The sequence below is a fragment of the Pelodiscus sinensis genome, chromosome 12 (assembly GCF_049634645.1).
Source record: "Pelodiscus sinensis isolate JC-2024 chromosome 12, ASM4963464v1, whole genome shotgun sequence".
In the NCBI taxonomy this organism is placed as follows: Eukaryota; Metazoa; Chordata; order Testudines; family Trionychidae; genus Pelodiscus; species Pelodiscus sinensis.
Window position 1 is genome coordinate 37,875,172 of NC_134722.1, and position 17,784 is coordinate 37,892,955.

Genomic DNA, 17,784 nt, shown 5'->3' on the forward strand with positions numbered 1-17,784 from the left:
GTTGTCTGAGACTGTGGGAAAGAACACGTGGTCTAGCCACCTTTGAGAAGGGCATGTGGGTGGCTAAGCTGGCAAATCAAAAGAGGCTAGTGGAAGGGATCTTGTGGAAAGGAAAAGGAAGGATGTCTTGAGGGGCATGAGATTCTTAGCAGGGAGGTATCTTCCCCTCACTGTAACAAAGCTGAGGGGAGTCTAACTCGCTGATCCCTGAGACACTAGGTGCTTCTGTAATACAAATAGTAGGTTGTCTCTGGCCTTCGTGCAGGGGCAGGAACTTCCATTTTGTCTCTCTGCTTTGGTGGAGTGTGCCAAGGAAAGCAGCCTGTGCACAGAGATGCTTGGCAAGTGGCAGCAGTGAGCGTGTGGGAGGTGGTATAGGTCCATGTGTCTGTCATGTGTTTTCCACCTGCCGTGGTGAAAGTATTGGTCAAAGAGTACATTCCAGCCCTCTCTTAGTGGATCTGTGATGATGTGTTTAGCTGTGAAGAACAGCCAGCAGCTTGAGACACAAGAAAGACCATGTAACACTACATGATTGACTGTTGCATTGGCAGACACAAGTGCAATATGTTTTGAACCCAGCAGAGGAGTAGACAAGGTGCTATGTGTAACCTGGCTGTGTCTGATAGATCTGTCCTACAGGATGCCTGCTGGAATGACAAGTGCAGGTCTGTCATGCTCATGGAGCCTTATGAGAGGTGGACAAGGATCATGCTGACTATCACGTGGATCATAGTGACGCTTGTTATTGCTCTGTTTGTCCCTGACATCAGCGAGGTCATCGGTATTATTGGTGGCATCAGCGCGTTCTTCATCTTCATCTTTCCAGGCACGTACTGGTTAATAGACGTCTGTGTATTCAGATTCAGGAACTGAGCTGGGGGACAGTTTGCTGTGTTAGTTATTGTTAATTAGCATGGCTGCTAAACTTACTGCTTATGTTTTGAGGCTCTAGGATGAAAACCCTTTTTGTGAATTAATTTCTTCTGATACTGAGGTAGGGCTTCTGCTCAGATTTTTCTCTGATCAAGTGCACTGGGGGGTCTATGCGGAAGTTCTCTTTGAGAACTCCACCATTTGCCTTTTAAACAAACAAAGCCCAACCTCATCTCCCCTTCGACATTTCATCTGGGCTCTTTTTAATCTGGGTGTTCTTAGCTGGAAGATGATGGATTTTTAAGTTTGCCTTTCTGCTTGGACCTAGTCCTTAAGCAAAGAGCAAGACTGAAAGGTTCTGGAATCCATACACTCTTTAACGTAGCCTTTAGATAAGAATCTTGTGATGTTCCTGCAATACGACAGTTTTGGATACTGATAAATACTTACGAATTTTGTTTGGTAATGTATCAGTGCATCCATTAGTCACTGGCCTTCCTTGCGTCTTGTGTACAGGCAGTCCCCGACTTACGCGGATCCGACTTACATCGGATCCGCACTTACGAACGGGGCTTTCTTGCCCCGGAGCTCGCAGGCAGCGGTCAGCCACCTCGAGCTCCGGGGCGAGAAAAGCTGCTCCCGGTGCCCCTGGTCTGCTGGGGACCGTCTCCAGCAGAACAGGGGCACCGGGAGCAAAGCCGCAGCAGCGGCGGGTTCCCGTGCCTCTGAGGCTTTGCTCTGGCAAAGCCTCAGAGGCGCGGGACCCCGCCGCTGCTGCGGCTTTGCTCCCGGTGTCCCTGGTCTGCTGGGGGGGGGGGGGGGCGGGCACAGCTAGTGTGCCCCCCCCCAGCAGACCAGGCTTTTGTTGTGGACCCTGGGGCAGAGCAGCTGGGGCACTGCTGGTTGTCCCGGAGCGCCGCTCTGGGCACTACTGGACCAACCCGGCAGCACCCCAGCTGCTCTGCCCCAGGCGTCCTGATTCAGCCGCTGCTGAAACTGACCAGCGCTGACTACAGGAAGCCCGAGGCAGAGTTGCTGACTTGGGGACGCTTGGGGTTCTTAAGTTGAATCTGTATGTAAGTCAGAACTGGCGGTCAGTTTCAGCAGCGGCTGAATCTGGACGCCAGTTCCGACTTACATACAGATTCAACTTAAGAACAAACCTACAGTCCCTATCTTGTATGTAACCCGGGGACTACCTGTAGTTCCTTACATGTACAGAGTGGCTGTGTCTACACTGGCACCTTTTTCTGGAAATGCTTAAAACGGAACAGTTTTCCGTTATTAGTATTTCCGGCAAAAGAGCGTCTACATTGGCAGGATGCTTTTCCGGAAAAGCCCTTTTTTCGGAAAAGCGTCCGTGGCCAATGTAGACGCGCTTTTCCGGAAAAAAGCCCCAATCGTCATTTTCGTGATTGGGGCTTTTTTGCAGAAAAGAGTACTGTGCTGTCTACACTGGCCCTTTTCCGGAACAGTTTTCTGGGAAAAGGACTTTTGCCCGAGCGGAAGCAGCATAGTTTTTCCAGAAAAGCAGCTGATTTCTTACAGTAAATTGTCACTGCTTTTCCGGAATAAATGGCCCAGTGTAGACACAGCCAGTCGGTGTAAAATGCAATGGAACAGGTTAAAAGCTCTAGGCTTGACCCTTCAGCAAGAGGGAGACTCTTTAAAGGAAAATGGCCAGATCTGCTTTTGAAAGGCACTGCGTAGAATGGTGTTTCTCCGTTCATTGCTGTTTTCAGTCACCATCATCCTGAGCAAATGGGTTACTTTTCTGATGGTGTGAAAACTCATTATAGCAGGAAGCACAGTTTACTTTCATTTTAAACTTTCTCAGAATTGTTGATGTCAAGGCTTTTTCCCCACTCTGTCATGATAAATGCAGAAGCAGGGGCCTGCAAAAGTACCCCAAAACCTTCTCTTTCCAGGCTTTGGTATAAAACTTCCCCCCAAAATCTTAACCTAGATTTTGGGATAAAAATCCGCTGCCACCACCCAAGTAATGATAAGAAAACCAGTCACTTCAGAAATCTCAGCCCCTAAAGTAAAACCAGGACACAAAAATTAACCAATACCAGGTTAATAAAAAGAAAAGAGAAAGAACTTTTATTATCACCACAATATTCCTGTTGCAAGCATAATGACTAGATGGAAAAGTCACAAATTAATGTACTCGTGGGGGAAACCCCACCATGGGCCAAGACTTAATTACAAAGGAGAGCAAAACCCATGGTTCCTTCTAAAATTGTCACTGTCCTCTCATTCGTGATTGGGAGGTATATTTGGGAATGAATGTAACATGTTTAAATGACACACATTATAGGCCAATGCCAGTATTTTTGTTTTGATTTGTAGGGCTATGTCTATTGTGTGCAATGGAAACTGAACCCATCGAACCAAGAAAAAAGTAAGTGTCAGAACACCATATTGAGCTGGGAATATGCATATAAATACTGAGATTTTTCTAGGGCGCTAGATGTATTAGTGGATCTGTTCTGTTTGATCATTTCAAAGCTGGGGCAGGGTCCATCCATTCTCTGTTCATCTTCCATATATCATAGGTGCCCATGAAAACTTGTGTCCTTTTTCCTTTCTAAAATCCATTGCAAGGCTCTTGCAGTCTCAGGATGTGAAATCAAATAGCACATTTAAAGGGACTAAATCATAGTAGTTAAAGCCAAAGAGAGAGAGGAGAGTCTGTGTGTGTGTTGTGTAAATATAATTTTCCCTTCCTGTTGGAAACTCAAAAAGTATTGTGCTGAGAGAGAGGGGGACAGTCAGTCTAATTTTGCTGTGTAAAAGACTTTTGAAACAATTTGAATGGTAAGAAATTCATTTTAAATATTTCAGATTGTAATCTGAGGTGCCGGTAGAGCTAGACAAACTATTAGTGAATAATTTGACAAATTAGGCAACTTTAGCTGGCTTTCCTATTAAATTCTGCAGTCAGATTTTTATTTCCTTTTTTTACAGACATTAATTGTAGACCCTTCACTATGCGGTGTGTAACTAGTCTCCTAAGCCACATGGTGGGGGTTCTGCTCCCTGAGAAATAGAAGAGCTGCTCAGATAGCCATGGGGACTTATTTGTTTGCTCATGAGACCTTTTTCTGCAATCTTACTTTAAAAACTGTTATGTGTACATGGCAAATAAGTGTCACAAATCCAGTGAAAGCAGGTGTGGAGTTTTATTGAAATGAATATTGCTCTCATATTCACCTAGCTCTAGCTATTAGTAAGGAATTTTAATATATTTTTTTATTTGAATTGCAAATGGAATGCCTTAATTTATAAGGCCCAGAAGGCAGGGAAACAGGCAGATTAATTTCCAATTCATGAACAAGCAGGCAGAGTTTCTGTGTTTATTTTGGCATATGATTATTCCAGAGTGCTGACAGCCTAAGCATTTATAATGCATTTTTCAGTCAGACCCATCACCTAAATTCAGATTCATTGAAAATAATAAGGGCCCAATTCTGTCGCCTTCACCCTTGTAAATACTTTAAAATTTCAGTGGGTTTATTTCTCCTATTCTTACATGAGAGACAGAGGCATGTAGAGGTAAATGACACCGCTGGAACTATACTTGCATAGTGTGGCCTTAGTCAACATGACCAAGCATGACAGAATTGGGCCCTTTGGCCTAGATCCTCAAAGGTATTTAGGTGTGTAACTCCCATTGAAATCAATAGGAGTTAGGTGCCATTGAGAATCTGACAGGTAACAGCAGCCCCCATTCTTGGCAAACAGCATGGCCTTTGCCTTTAGCTTGTCATCTGTTACCTGGCAATGGGTCTGCTTCCTCCGCTCCCCTCACCCCAGGTCCTCTTCGTTCTTACCAAGGCCATTTTTATACTATTTAACTCTTTATACTTCTGGATAAGGAGGGCAGGATGCAATTCCCTCCTATCCAAAGCTCATATGAACTACCCCACGCTGTAATCTGTTAATGGGCTTTGGCTGGGTGGGAGAAAGGGTTTGTGAAGTAGCAGTTGCCTTTAAGAAAAGCTGTAGAGGAATCGGTTCTTTTACCCTGTGGCAGATGCCCGGTTGATTTAGCCCTGTGGTGCCCAATTCTGATGCAGGAATTCATGGGTTCAGCTCCCTCAGGTACCATATTTGGGATGGAGGGAAGTGAATGGGCCTCTAGTCCTTCAGTTCCTTCCTAAGGAAAGAGCCAGCACAAGTCACATGTAAAGCCCCCACCAAATTAAATGGTGTATAAGTGGTGCCTTGGCTTTCTGCACCAAGCTGAATTTCTTCCTTAAAGACTGGTTTACATTAAAGCAATTAAAAAACCATTAATTTCAGTGGTTACACAGTATAAGCTTCCTACTGCAGAGCCTGCAGCATGGGGTGGCAGCTGGCTCCCCTGGGAGCTGGTGCATGTTGGAAGCTAGCTTTTAAGCCGGCTCTTGGTGAATATCAGCTCCCACCTGCAGCCCTGCTCCTGGGGAGCTAGCTTTTAAGCCAGCTCCCAGCCCTGCTCCCAGGGAGCTAGCTACTACCCTGTGCTGCTGGCTGCTGCCCTGTGCTGCAGAACTAGCAGTATGGGATGGCAGCCAGCTCCCTGGGAGCAGGGCTGGGAGCCTGAGTACAACTATTACGGTTACTATTACATCCCTAGTTTACATGTCACTGTAAATCAAGATACAACTGAATTCACAAGTATCTTTTACTGTAAGTTTCTTAACCTGAATTTTCCATGTCTTACTTGCTCAGATGGACAGCAACCCGTCTTGCTCACTTAAGGGGAGTTGTCAGATTATAACTTCTCCTGTCTTGCAATAAAAAAACCATGCACTCAGCTGATCAGTATTGTGAACGTGTTTTTCAGACAGTATCTTGGAGTTTTGTAGCTATACCCAAACCTATTTCTCTTCCAAAGAAAATATTCTTAACTAAATTGAAAGCAAACCAGGATGTTTTTATAGTCTCTCTGGGTATGTCTACACTACAAAGTTAGTTCGAACTAACGGAGCGCTTAGTTCGAACTAGGAAAAACTCATTTTATGAGGATTAAGCCTAGTTCGAACTAGCTAGTTCAAATTAAGGGGTGTGTAACCCCTTAATTCGAACTACTGGGAGGCTAGCCCTCCCCAGGTTTCCCTGGTGGCCTCTCTGGCCAACACCAGGGAAACTCGTCTGCCCCCCTCCCGGCCCCGGACCCCTTAAAGGGGCACGGGCTGGCTACGGTGCCCGTGCCAGTGCAAGCCTGCCAGCACCCAGCCAGCAGACCCTGCACCTGGCACGGATCGAGCCAGCCACCCAATGCCCCCCAGCCCTCCCCCTCTTCCCGGGACCAGGCTGGCGGCTCCCGGGAGCTTGCCCGGGACTGCAATAGGCGGGCACCCTCCTGGGCTAGTGCAGACATCATGGACCTCATCCACGATCTCCGCACTTGGCACAGGAAAGTGGCCGTCTAGGGCAGGAGAGCTGCCAGCCTGGCCACCCAGGAGCAGGTGTGCAAGAGAATCAAGGGGGTCCAGTGAGACCCCCGACCCTGAGCCCTGAACTTACAATGGCCGTCCTGGGTCAGATCAAAGGTCCATCTAGCCCAGTAGCCTGTCTGCCGATAGCGGCCAACCCTAGGGACCCTGGAGGGGATGGACCGAAGACAGTGACCAAGCCATTTGTCTCGTGTCATCCCTCTCCAGCCTTCCACAAGCCTTTGGCAGGGACACCATTCCTACCCCCTGGCTAATACCACTCCATGGACCCAACCTCCATCATTTTATCTCACTTCTCTTTAAACTCTGTTCTAGTTGTAGCCTTCACAGCCTCCTGCAGCAAGGAGTTCCACAGGTTGACTCTTTGCTTTGTGAAGAAGAACTTTCTGTTACTAGTTTGAAGCCTGCTACCCATTCCTTTCCTTTGGTGTCCTCTAGTCCTTCTATTATGGGAACTAATGAAGAACTTTTCTTTATGCACCCTCTCCACACCACATATACTTTTAGAGACCTCTATCCTGTCCGCTCTTCGTCTCCTCTTTTCTAAGCTGAAAAGTCCCAGTCTCTTTAGTCTCTCTTCATATGGGACCTGTTCCCAACCTCTGATCATTTTAGTTGCCCTCCCCTCTCCCAGCCTCTCTCTTCCCCTCTCCCACGTCCTTTTCCCAGTCTCCCCCAGTTTTGTTCAATAAAGACAGATTCCATTTTGGAAGACATGTTATCTTTATTTTGTACATCAAGAACAGGGGCTAGGGAAGGGTAAGTGGAAGGAGGTGAGGGAGGAATGGTGCACGAGCCCCCGATGGGGAGGACTGGGCTGGCTCTGCGGGCTTCTGGGGATGGAAGCTCTCCTGCAGCCCCCCGATTAGCCCCTCTCCCCAGATGGCAGCCTGCGGCAATTGCAGCCGGGCTGATGGCCGAGCGGTGTGATGTGCCCAGTGTGGGTAGTCTGGGCACTCCAAGCCAGGACTGCTTTGCAAGCAGGGCACCCCTGAGAACTGTCTGTCCGGGGTGGGGGTCGGGACCCTTTAAGCACAGCCCTCGGCTAGCCTGAGAAAGCATCTCCACGCTCTAAGTTCTTCTCTGATGCCCTGCCGGCACTGCTTCCGGCCATCCTTAAGCCCGGTTCAGGGTCCATTTAATGTGGACATGCTAGTTCGAATTAGCAAAACGCTAATTCGAACTAGTTTTTTAGTCTGGATCCGTTAGTTCAAATTAGCTTAGTTCGAATTAACTAATTCGAACTAAGTTAGTTCGAATTAGCGCTGTAGTGTAGACGTACCCTCTGAGACTTTCAGTGTGTAGCTTCTCTTTGTTACTCATGTAGTACTGTTACGGAATTTGAATAAAATGTTAAAAGCATGAAAGATTTTTCCTTTGTTTAGGAAGATGGATCATGGGGCTAAGAAAAAAAGTGTGTCACTTAACTGGCAAAGCTAAGCTAGTTTAATTTAATGATATAGCCATATTGACAAGTGGGGAAACAGGAGAAAACTCAAAAGAAAATTATTCTTCAGCAGGGCCCGTGTTTCTGTGTAGTAGAGGCTGCACTGGCAATTTCTCAGATGTAAGAGCCTTGCAACTATTTTGTGCAAAATGAGCTGCTTGTCTCGCAGAAGTATGGTTTGACTCTGTGTAAATGACATGCTCTTTTGTTTCTCCTTGGCTACTAAACACATGTCCTATCCAGAAGTTCTACCTCAACCCTGAAAGTCAAGCTGGGTTCTTTATGACCTGTGCACCCATACCAGCGTTCTGATTGCAGACACTCAACAGTTTCTCACTTCATAGGAGGAAACTGACCTTAGCTCATCCCCTCAAAGGCCTGGGCTCCAAGGGATAACAGAAGTAAACGTAATTTTTGTTTGACTGGCTGTGTGTCTGCGTTCCCCAGCAAGGGCTGTCTTTTCTGATAACCACTCTTTAGCAGAGAGGGGGGCAGGAATTACAGGGTCCAGCATTCCTCTGCTTCACATCGTGGCTGGAACTCTATAAGATTCAGTATGAAAAGGCAGAGAAATGAGGCTTAATTAATTTGTAGCGGGCACCCATAAAAGTCTGTCTCCTCTCATCCACTGCCATTTAAAAATTGCTGCCATTTTAACCATTTAATTAGGTGTTATTGGGCAACAGTCCCGTAGAATAAGGTATTAAGGCTGAATTCAGTCACAGAACCACCTCAATATCTAGTTCAGCATGAGAAGCATTACAATTAGGATATCAGGGGTGTTTTAATGGTTTTCAAAATCAAGATCTCAATGAACACAAGTCTATTTCTCATCTAGGCAATGACTGGGTGAAAAGGTGCAGTTATGGAAACACTTATTTTTAAATCCGCCTTCTCCTAGGAAATGGAACCCTTGAATAGAGGCCTAATGAACGGTTCTTCTCATTTCTAGGTCGTGTTTGATTGCATGGGGTGTTATCTCTATCTTCTGTGGAGCTTTTGTCTTTGGCCAGAGCACAACCATTGCTGTCATGGAGCTGGTCTACAGATTTTAGCTGTTAACAGGTACCCAACAGACCTCAGCAAGCTGCATACAATTTGATCCCCTACAATATTACACCCCCAGGCAGCCATGTTTGCAAAGAACAATGCATCTTCCTGGAGGACAGCATGGTTTCCAAATGACTGAGGGTGGAAGAGGTGCTTTCTCAGCCTTTTCTTGTTTATGTTCACTTCAGCTTTTTTAAAAAATAAAGATTTATTTACAGAGTTTCAACTGTTTGCTAAATCCTAGGGGACAGTTTAGGAGGAGCATCACAGATACACTAAGATCTCCTCCTACCTTTTATATATTGTTCCCGTCCAATACTTGATGGTACACGGTGGCCATAAGTTTCCTTTCATTACACCAATCACAAAGTATCAGCTGCTGGAGGAGAAAGGGCAGTCCCTGATACACCCCTCTTTGAGAGGTTACTAGCCTCTCAACTTTCAGTTTTCCCAATGGGTTATACCAGGGAAGGGGAACCTGAGGCCACGGTGCTGGATGTGGCTCTCGGCGTGCCTGGATCTGGCCCCTGAGGCTTGGGGCTCCCCCCCAGCATTGGCGAGCCTGTGCTGGTGCTTCAGCCATGCCCCATTTCCCTATGGGACTGGAGCACACAACATCTACTACTAGTCTGGGTCTCCCAAGACTCTGGTGTGTGTGGAATGTCTTTCTCCTTCTCAGTTGGGGGCACGTCAATGGGAGGGGGGGTTTGCTTCTCATTTATGTGCAGCCCCCAACTGATTTTTCTGTGGGTCTGAAGCCCCCTACCCAAAAACATTTCTCCACCCCTGGGTTATACCATTCCCATCTTATTACACACCGGGTGCGTCTAGACTGGCAAGACTTTGCGCAGCTGCTTTTGCGCAAAAACTTGCCGTCTGTCTACACTGGTCGCTTGAATTTGCGCAAGAGCACTGACTATCTAATGTAAGATTATCAGTGTTCTTCCGCAAATACTTTGACGCTCCCGCTCGGGAAAAAGCCCTTTTGCGCAAATGTTTTTGAGCAAGAGGGCTAGTGTAGACAGGGACAGGAATTTGTTGTGTAAGAAAGCCCCGATGGCGAAAATGGCCGCTAGAGCTTTCTTGCGCAAAACCACGTCTATACTTGGCACAGATGCTTTTGTGCAAAAGATGTCTTTTGTGTAAATGCATCTGTACCAGTCTAGACACTCTTTTGTGGAAATACTTTTAACAGAAAAACTTTTCCGTTAAAAGTATTTCCGCAAAATCATGCCAGTCTAGACGCAGCCACCAAGTTCAAGGCAATACTAGTCCTCCATTCACACCTGGGCAAAGTGGGAGTAAAATGCTGCCCACACTGAATGGATGTGTGTGAGCACTCTGGAAAAAGGGCAGATCCTTGAAAGATCATGTTTTTTATCTTACAGAGCATATTGGTAATGCTAGAACTCATGCAGCAGGATCATTACCAGAGTTCAGCTTGTATGTTTTAATACTTGTATGAGCAAAATGAATTCATACCTGTGTCCTTCATGCACGTTACAGTTAGGGTCCGTCTATGTGACAGTTAGGGATGTGACTGGAGACAGCCTTGATGGCCTAGCATGAACAGCACTGTCTGCAGCAGAGTCTGGAGCAGGCTGTGGCTTTGCGGCTGTTGTTCTCCGAGTGAACTAGGTCAAAGCTAGCTCCGATCTGGCTGTACAGACTGGGGTCATAGCTCAGATGGCAGGTAAGACATACCGGCACTAGACAGGCACTGGCATTTCAGCTTCCGTATAAGGATACTTGAGTTCCCACCATGCAAATTAGTGTTTCTGTGCAACAGCCATGGTAACTATTTGCCAGAATTCTTCTTTTTCCACCTACCCTTGAATTATTTAGATACATTTTTCATTACAAGTTCACAAAACTACTTTCCTTTGGTTTCCCTGTTGAAGCGCAAGGAGAGATTTAGAATAAACCAGCATCATTTCCCAATTATATTTTATTGGTATCTGTATTACTTAACTGTACATATCCTAAAATTAAATTTCTTACATGTCATACATCCTACAGTGTGCTATGGTTTCAGAGCCAGATGATTTCTAACATACAGGTAGAATAATATCAAATGTTATAGTCAAAGTGAAGAAATAAGCAAGTCTGCATCCCAAAGAATTGTCTTCCCTGCTTCTGTCCCTAATAAAAACAAATACAAAATGCACCAAAGAAACAGATTGCTACTTTCTACAGCCAGAAGGCATCTATAGTACATCAAGGCTTATCTAGCATGCATTGGCGTTAGCGTGAAGGAAACTAGTTGTGGAACCAAGAGGTAGGACTGAAGGGGAGGAGGAGAAAGGCAGTTTGTTCTTTTCAGCAGCCAGAATATAAAGGAGAAACTCAATGAACAAATGAAAAATCTACACAAGGTGAAATGAGGAATCCTTTGTATCTAGTTCTAAGGCAGTGGCAGACCATCTCCTCCACTCCACCAGGAAGGCCTGGTATGCTATGCAGCAGTGAACTATTGAAACCTCAGTGAGAACTCCTGCAGCAGTACAGCAACACTCTCATTTGTTTCCTTACAAAACTGCTAGGCAAAGAAACAAACAACAGTGTTGATGATGAGACTCTTTTAAAGGAGTGCCCTGGGGCTGGCCCCTCTCCAGTCTGATCTTGTCTGTCACTCTCTTACTCTGTTCTGAAATGCTGAAGCTCTGCCAGCTGGAATCATTGCAGCTACAGCACTCCTGAAAACGAGGCCCTTTCTACGGAGGGATCTACATTTTGGCTGTCAGGTTTGAACGTTCCAACCAAGCTGTGCTATTATCCTCACTTTACTGAGGCACAAGAAGGATAAGCAACTTGCCTACGGTTGCCGAGTGAATCTGGGCAGATTCAAAACCCACGGATCCCTGCAATGGGGCTGTTGGGGACAGGAGGCAGGCAGACTCTGCTCCATTCCAAGCATGGAGGGGAGCAATTAGGAACTAAGTCAGTGATGGTGCTTGGTTCTGCCGTGAGGGCAGGGGACTGGACGCGAAGACCTCTCGAGGTCCCTTCCAGTGCTAGTGTTCTATGATTCTAGGGGTGGGGTGGGTTTTTTTTCCTTCACTTCAAACACCTGGCAAATACATTGCTGACATTCTTGGTTAGTAGTGAACTCAAAAGACATCACCTGTAACAAAGGCATTAGAAAAGACAGGAGTTTAGTCTTCTGCGAAGGGAGAGAGAATTCACTGGACAGAAAGGCAAGAGAGCCTGGAAGTGCCACTGTTCACCTTGTTGGTTTACTCCACGCTGGCCGAGGACTCAGTCTCTATTCAGAGTGCACCAGGCAGCTGCAAGAGAACAAACAGTCAATGCAAGAGTTCAGTCTCTCCCTTGAAGCTTTGTGTGGGCAACAGCTAACCCTCCCTGTGGTGGTGCTGTGCAGCAGAGCAGCAGGAGGTGGTGTCAGAGCCGGACTTCTCATCACAATTCAAACAGGAATAACTCTGCTAGCAGAACAAATCCCTCAGAGGATTTGGATCTCATCACGCAGGTAAAATATTGCTGGACAGGAGAAGAGAGTGAAATTCTAATATCGATAACTAGTGTAAATCGGGAGTGACATCTCTTAGGTTGCGCCGCAGTTATGACTGAGAATGAGCACAGAATTTGGCTGTTTACACCCACTGCTCTGTGCTGTTCTCACGGCTGAGTACCACCCTCTATGCTTATGAACAGAATAGGTCTGACTTGTCAGGGAGTTATACTGGGTGCACTGTGGGGGCCAAGGGTTACCCTCAATTGTGCTGAGTAGCATTTTATCATCAGCATAGGCTACAATGACTCCAGAGAGTATAAGGCCACACACAATCAGTCCCTCAGTGAGTGGATGGTGTGTTGTGGTGCTGCAAGCTCATTCAGTGCCTGCAATTGATATGATTTAAATATGTACCCTGGCCTCTTAACAATCAATGTGCCCTGCACAACAATAATGTCTATCGTAACCGGCAGGTCAGTAATGTTTACGTGGCGCTCAACAGAATGTACTGGGCAGGCCAGGTAATGCACAGACTGGTGCAATTCAAGGATGTAGCTCTTTTTGGCTAGGGCACAAAGCTCACTAGGAATTAAACACAAGCTCCTGCTGCGTACTTCCTTGAGGGCCAGATGCCTAAAATGGCTGGGGCAGGAGCTTTGGCAGGGGATTTGACTTTCAAGTCCCTTCAGGTGTTAAGGTGCCTTAACTGTCATTGACCTTACCTGGCACAGACACACTGGAAACTGCTTCAGGCTGAACCAGAGTGTCCACTTTCACATGCTGAAATCCTTTACAGGGAGCACTCTGCAAGTGTCTGAAACAAAGAGTGAGAAACTGTTCATTGTGGCCTGTACATTCTCCTGGGTCACAGCAGCAGAATTCTGGATTGGGGTTGCCCATTGCTACTGGGAGTTGCACTCAGGAGGGACTAACGGGGCTCAAAACAGATATGGAAGTTTGAAGGGAAATAGTTTGTTCTCTAATTTGTTGTCCCAATCCTAGCCCCCAGGGTCTCATAGAATCATAGAACTGAAAGAGAACTCAGGAAGTCATCAAGTCCAGGTTCCTGCCCAGCACAGGACCAATCCCAATTAAATCAACCAAGCCAGGGGCTTTGTGAAGCTGAGACTAAAAAACCTTTAGGGATGGAGATTCCACCACCTCCCTAGGTAACCCATTCCAGTGCTTCACCACCCTCCTAGTGAAATAGTTTTTCCTAATATCCAATCTAGACCTCCCCCACTGTAACTTGAGACTATTGCTCCTTGGTCTGCCATCCGTCACTACTGTGAACAGCCTTTCTCCATCCTCTTTGGAACCTCCCTTCAGGAAGTTGAAGGCTGCTATCAAATCCCCCCTCGCTCTTCTCTTCTGCAGACTAAATAAACCCAAATCCCTCAGTATCTCCTCTTAAGTTATGTGCTCCAAGCCCCCTCATCATTTTTGTTGCCCTCCTCTGGACTTTCTACAAAGCATCCACATGCTTTCAGTAGGGGGGGGGGGGGCACAGAACTGGATGCAATACTCCAGATGTGGCCTCATCAGAACCAAATAAAGGGGAATAATCACTTCTCTGCATCTGCTAGCAATGCTCCTCTTAATACAACCTAATATTCCAGTCATCTTCTTGGCTACAAGGGCACACTGTTCACTCATATCCAGCTTCTCATCCACTGTAATTCTGAGGTCCTTTTTTGCAGAACTGCTATTTAGCCATTCAATCCCCAGCCTGTAACAATGCTTGGGATTCTTTCATCCCAAATGCAGGATTCTGCACTTGTCCTTGTTGAACCTCAGTAGGTTTCTTTTGGCCCAATCCTGTAATCTGTCTAGGTTATTCTGAACCCTATCCCTGCTGTCCAACATATCTACCTTTCCCCCTCGCTTAGTGTCATCTGCAAATTTGCTGAGGGTGCAATCCATCCCCTCATCCAGGTCATTAATAAAGATGTTGAACAAAACCGGCCCTAGAACCGATCCTTGGTGCACTCCACTGCCAACCTGACATTGAGCCTCTAATCACTACCCGTTGGGCCCGACAGTTTAGCGAGCTTTCTATCCATTTTACAGTCCATTTATCCAATCCATATTCCCATAACTTGCTGGCAATGATATTGTGGGAGACTGTATCAAAATCTTTGCTAAAGTCAAGGTATAGCACATCCACTGACTTTCCCATATCCACAGAGCCAGTTACCTCATCATAGAAGCTAATCAGATTGGTCAGGCAATTGGTGAATCTATGTTGAGTATTTCTGATCACTTTCCCCTCTTCCAAGTGCTTCAAAATGGATTCCTTGAGGATCCCCTCCATGATTTTTCTGGGGACGGAAGTGAGGCTGACTGGTCTGTAGTTCCCTGGATTGTTGTTCTTCCCTTTTTTAAAGATGGGCACTACATTTGAGTTTTTAAAGATAATGGCCAAAGGCTCTGCAATAACTGGGGGGGATTTTCATGGACATTTCCAGTATTGTGCATGCTATCAGGCTCACTTTAATCACCTTCTGTATTGACAGTTGGTGGTGTGGGATTCAGATGTGTCCACACACAATATACAGCACATGGCAGCGTTGCAGCTCTTTCACCGAGACATCTAGGAAGGCAGGAATGACTGAAAGGACAGCACATGTCTGGAGAATTTCATGGGGAGGATGGTAGGGAGAGGGGAGGAGAGGGGAGAAGAGGCAAATTACAACGGAAGATCTGTGGGGCTCAGAGGGCCGCTGGGACTGTAAACCCTGGAAAACATTTGATGCACCATGTTGGCACAGAGACTACAGTCTGACTGGAAAGAGGTGACTTATTTCATGTCAGTTAATTAGAGCAAGTTAGCAATGTTTAGAACGATGAGAAATCCATGTCAGATTTTTCAAAGAGGGCTTAATATTAGACACGTCCCATATTTAGGCACTTAAGGAAAAGCAGCGTCTTTCCAGAGAGCTGATGGAAAGTTCCTTTTGAAATCTGGTCTCTAATATTAATTGCTGGCTAGCTGGACCTTGGTTCTTACTGCTGCAATAGAGCTAGCCCTTGCCCTCCAAATTTGGACCCAAGGGGCCCAGTGACTGGACCATACCGCAACACCCAAGCTGCTATTCGGAGCACACCGCCTCTGAGCATGCACTCCAGTGTGTCTGTCTACTGGAGCTGGGCCACACCCTTCCAACATAGCCCATGTCCGCACTTGGCCTGGGTCATCCCCTCACCTTCTAGCTGCCGGCATAATTGCCCATGAGTCACAACTGATGGGAAGAAGGCATTAAAACATTTCTCTCCCACTTCATGACACTGTTTATTTCAGTGTTTCTTAAACTTTTTGAGATGGAGGAACACCAAACAATAATTTTTTTTTAATGAGGAACACCAAGTACTTTTTGTTGAGCAAGAGGGAAAAGTTACTGACCAGAAAAAGAAAAAGAAAAACAAAAAAATAGGCCGGGGGGGAAGTTATTGAGGAAAACAAAATAGGGTCGGGGGAAAGTTATTGCGGGGGGGGGGGGAGGGGGAAGTCACCTGTCCCTTTAAGGGTGGCCATTTTGAACTTTGTTGTTCTCCACGGCACACCTCCAACTGCCTCGCGGCACACCAGTGTGCCACGGAGCACAATTTAAGAAACGCTGGTTTACTTCTTGGCTTATTTTATTGTGTGTCACTTTTTCTAGCTGCGCCCGCCTCCCCCCCAGCAACTGTCACTTCTGTTTCCTTCCCTGCCACTTTCCCTGCTTTCTCCCCTCGTGTCTCACTTCTCCTCCCTTCTCCCCAAATTTACTAGTCCCCTATGTCCCCACCTCTCTGCCTCCACTGTCTTTCTCTACCTCAGCACAAGTCCAGCACTGGGGGTAGGACCCAGGGCTATGGTTTTGTTTCATTGCCTGCAGTTCAAACTCCTCATTGATCAGCAGGCGGTGAAGGATTTTCACTCTCGCTCAGACCCAGGACTGGAGATGGCGCCAAGCCTGCCTCTGCTGAAAAACTACTACCAGAGCCAGTTCCACATGCAAGTCCACCCTCTAGAGCCCTGTCAGCTCAACAGGCACTGAGGCAGATTAAGGTTCAGAATGGGTTAGCCAGTGTTAGCATGTAAACCCAGGTCAGTGCTGACTCTGGGATTAAATTTAACTTCTCTTTAGAGCAGGGGTGAGAAACCTCAGGATACGCCCCCCCCCCCCCAGCTTGCCTGCATCTGGCCCCCATGGCTCAGGGCTTCCCCCAGTATTGGGGTACCCGTGATGGTTCTCCAGCCCCTGTGGGGACAGGAGAAGGCCAAAGCTCTGCTGTGTGAGAGGAATGCGGGGTGTGTCTTTCTCCTACTCAGTTGGGGGTCACAGCACTGAAGGTTTGTTTTGTTTTGTGCTTCTCATTTCAGTGTGGTCCCCGACTGATTTTTTCCATGGGCCAGTTGCCCCTGACCCAAAAAAAGGTTCCCTACCCCTGCTTTAGGAACTATTGAGATAGATGCTCTGGGTGACCTCTACTGTACAGACTCAGCCATTGCAATTAGAGCTTTTGAATTAAGGGATCAAACAGTCCTCATATGTTGCAGCAGAAATGCACTTGTCACATCCACCAAAGCCCTGGAGAAGTGAAGAAATCAGTTCTCCTCCACTAGCAGCTGCTTTTTGTTTTTGTGTGTGGTGTTCTGTGCCAGAATGGCAGGATAAACAGGTACATTCACTCATTGCAGGGGCCAGGATTTCAACTTTAATAATTTCTTGATCTTTTGCTTTCACAGCCCAGGGATTAAGCTGAGCCTTCATGAAGGGCCAGCTGACACCAGTGGAACATTTCTCAACAATTCCATGCTTTGCCATATGCTCAGTGGCATGGTTACTGCAAAAAACCACTGCAACCTTTAGCCTTAACGTCTCCCTGCAGCTTGCCTGACACATGCTGGAAAAACTTGCCAGCTGTCTACACTGGCCGCTTGAATTTCCGCAAGAACACTGACGATCTCATGTAAGATTGTCAGTGTTCTTGCGGAAATATTATGTTGCTCCCGTTTGGGCAAAAGCCCTCTTGCGCAAATGCTTTTGCGCAAGAGGACCAGTGTAGACAATGTGGTATTGTTTTGTGCAAAAAAACCCCGATGGTTAAAATGGCGATCAGGGCTTTCTTGTGCAAAACCGCATCTAGATTGGCACGGACACTTTTCTGCAAAAAGTGCTTTTGCGGAAAAGCGTCCATGTCAATCTAGACACTCTTTTCCGCAAATGCTTTTAACGGAAAAACTTTTTACCATGGGACTATAGTAACTCCCGTGTCCCTAATTATGCATGCTGGCCTTCTTTCCAGCCTAGTGTGCCTCTTGCCAGAGCTAGTACTGTAGCTACAGCATGCATGGGAGGCCTTATAGGAAAGTTCTGGCCCTCCTGCCTTGCCCCTGTGCCCCCTCCTCTGCTGCTCCTCTCATGGCTGCCCCCACAGTGACTCTTGGCCTCACCCTGTGCCTCCCCAGACACCTACCCTTCCAACCTGCTTCCACAGTC

The 17,784-nt window shown here is 46.7% G+C and overlaps 2 protein-coding genes across 2 annotated transcripts in view; one reads left to right on the top strand and one right to left on the bottom strand.

The window, feature by feature from the left end:
* SLC38A8 (solute carrier family 38 member 8) overlaps nt 1-9,043 on the top strand; it is a 46,555-nt gene extending 37,512 nt beyond the window's left edge. The window contains exons 10-12 of the mRNA XM_075940328.1: nt 630-829; nt 3,232-3,283; nt 8,726-9,043. Of these exons, the coding sequence (XP_075796443.1) occupies nt 630-829; nt 3,232-3,283; nt 8,726-8,828 (355 nt within the window). The 3' untranslated portion in view covers nt 8,829-9,043. The remainder of the gene's footprint in view (nt 1-629; nt 830-3,231; nt 3,284-8,725) is intronic.
* A 1,710-nt stretch (nt 9,044-10,753) lies between these two features.
* NECAB2 (N-terminal EF-hand calcium binding protein 2) overlaps nt 10,754-17,784 on the bottom strand; it is a 378,362-nt gene continuing 371,331 nt past the window's right edge. Inside the window, exons 12-13 of the mRNA XM_006133911.4 lie at nt 13,021-13,112; nt 10,754-12,110 (exon numbers count right to left, since the gene is read on the bottom strand). Of these exons, the coding sequence (XP_006133973.1) occupies nt 12,082-12,110; nt 13,021-13,112 (121 nt within the window). The 3' untranslated portion in view covers nt 10,754-12,081. The remainder of the gene's footprint in view (nt 12,111-13,020; nt 13,113-17,784) is intronic.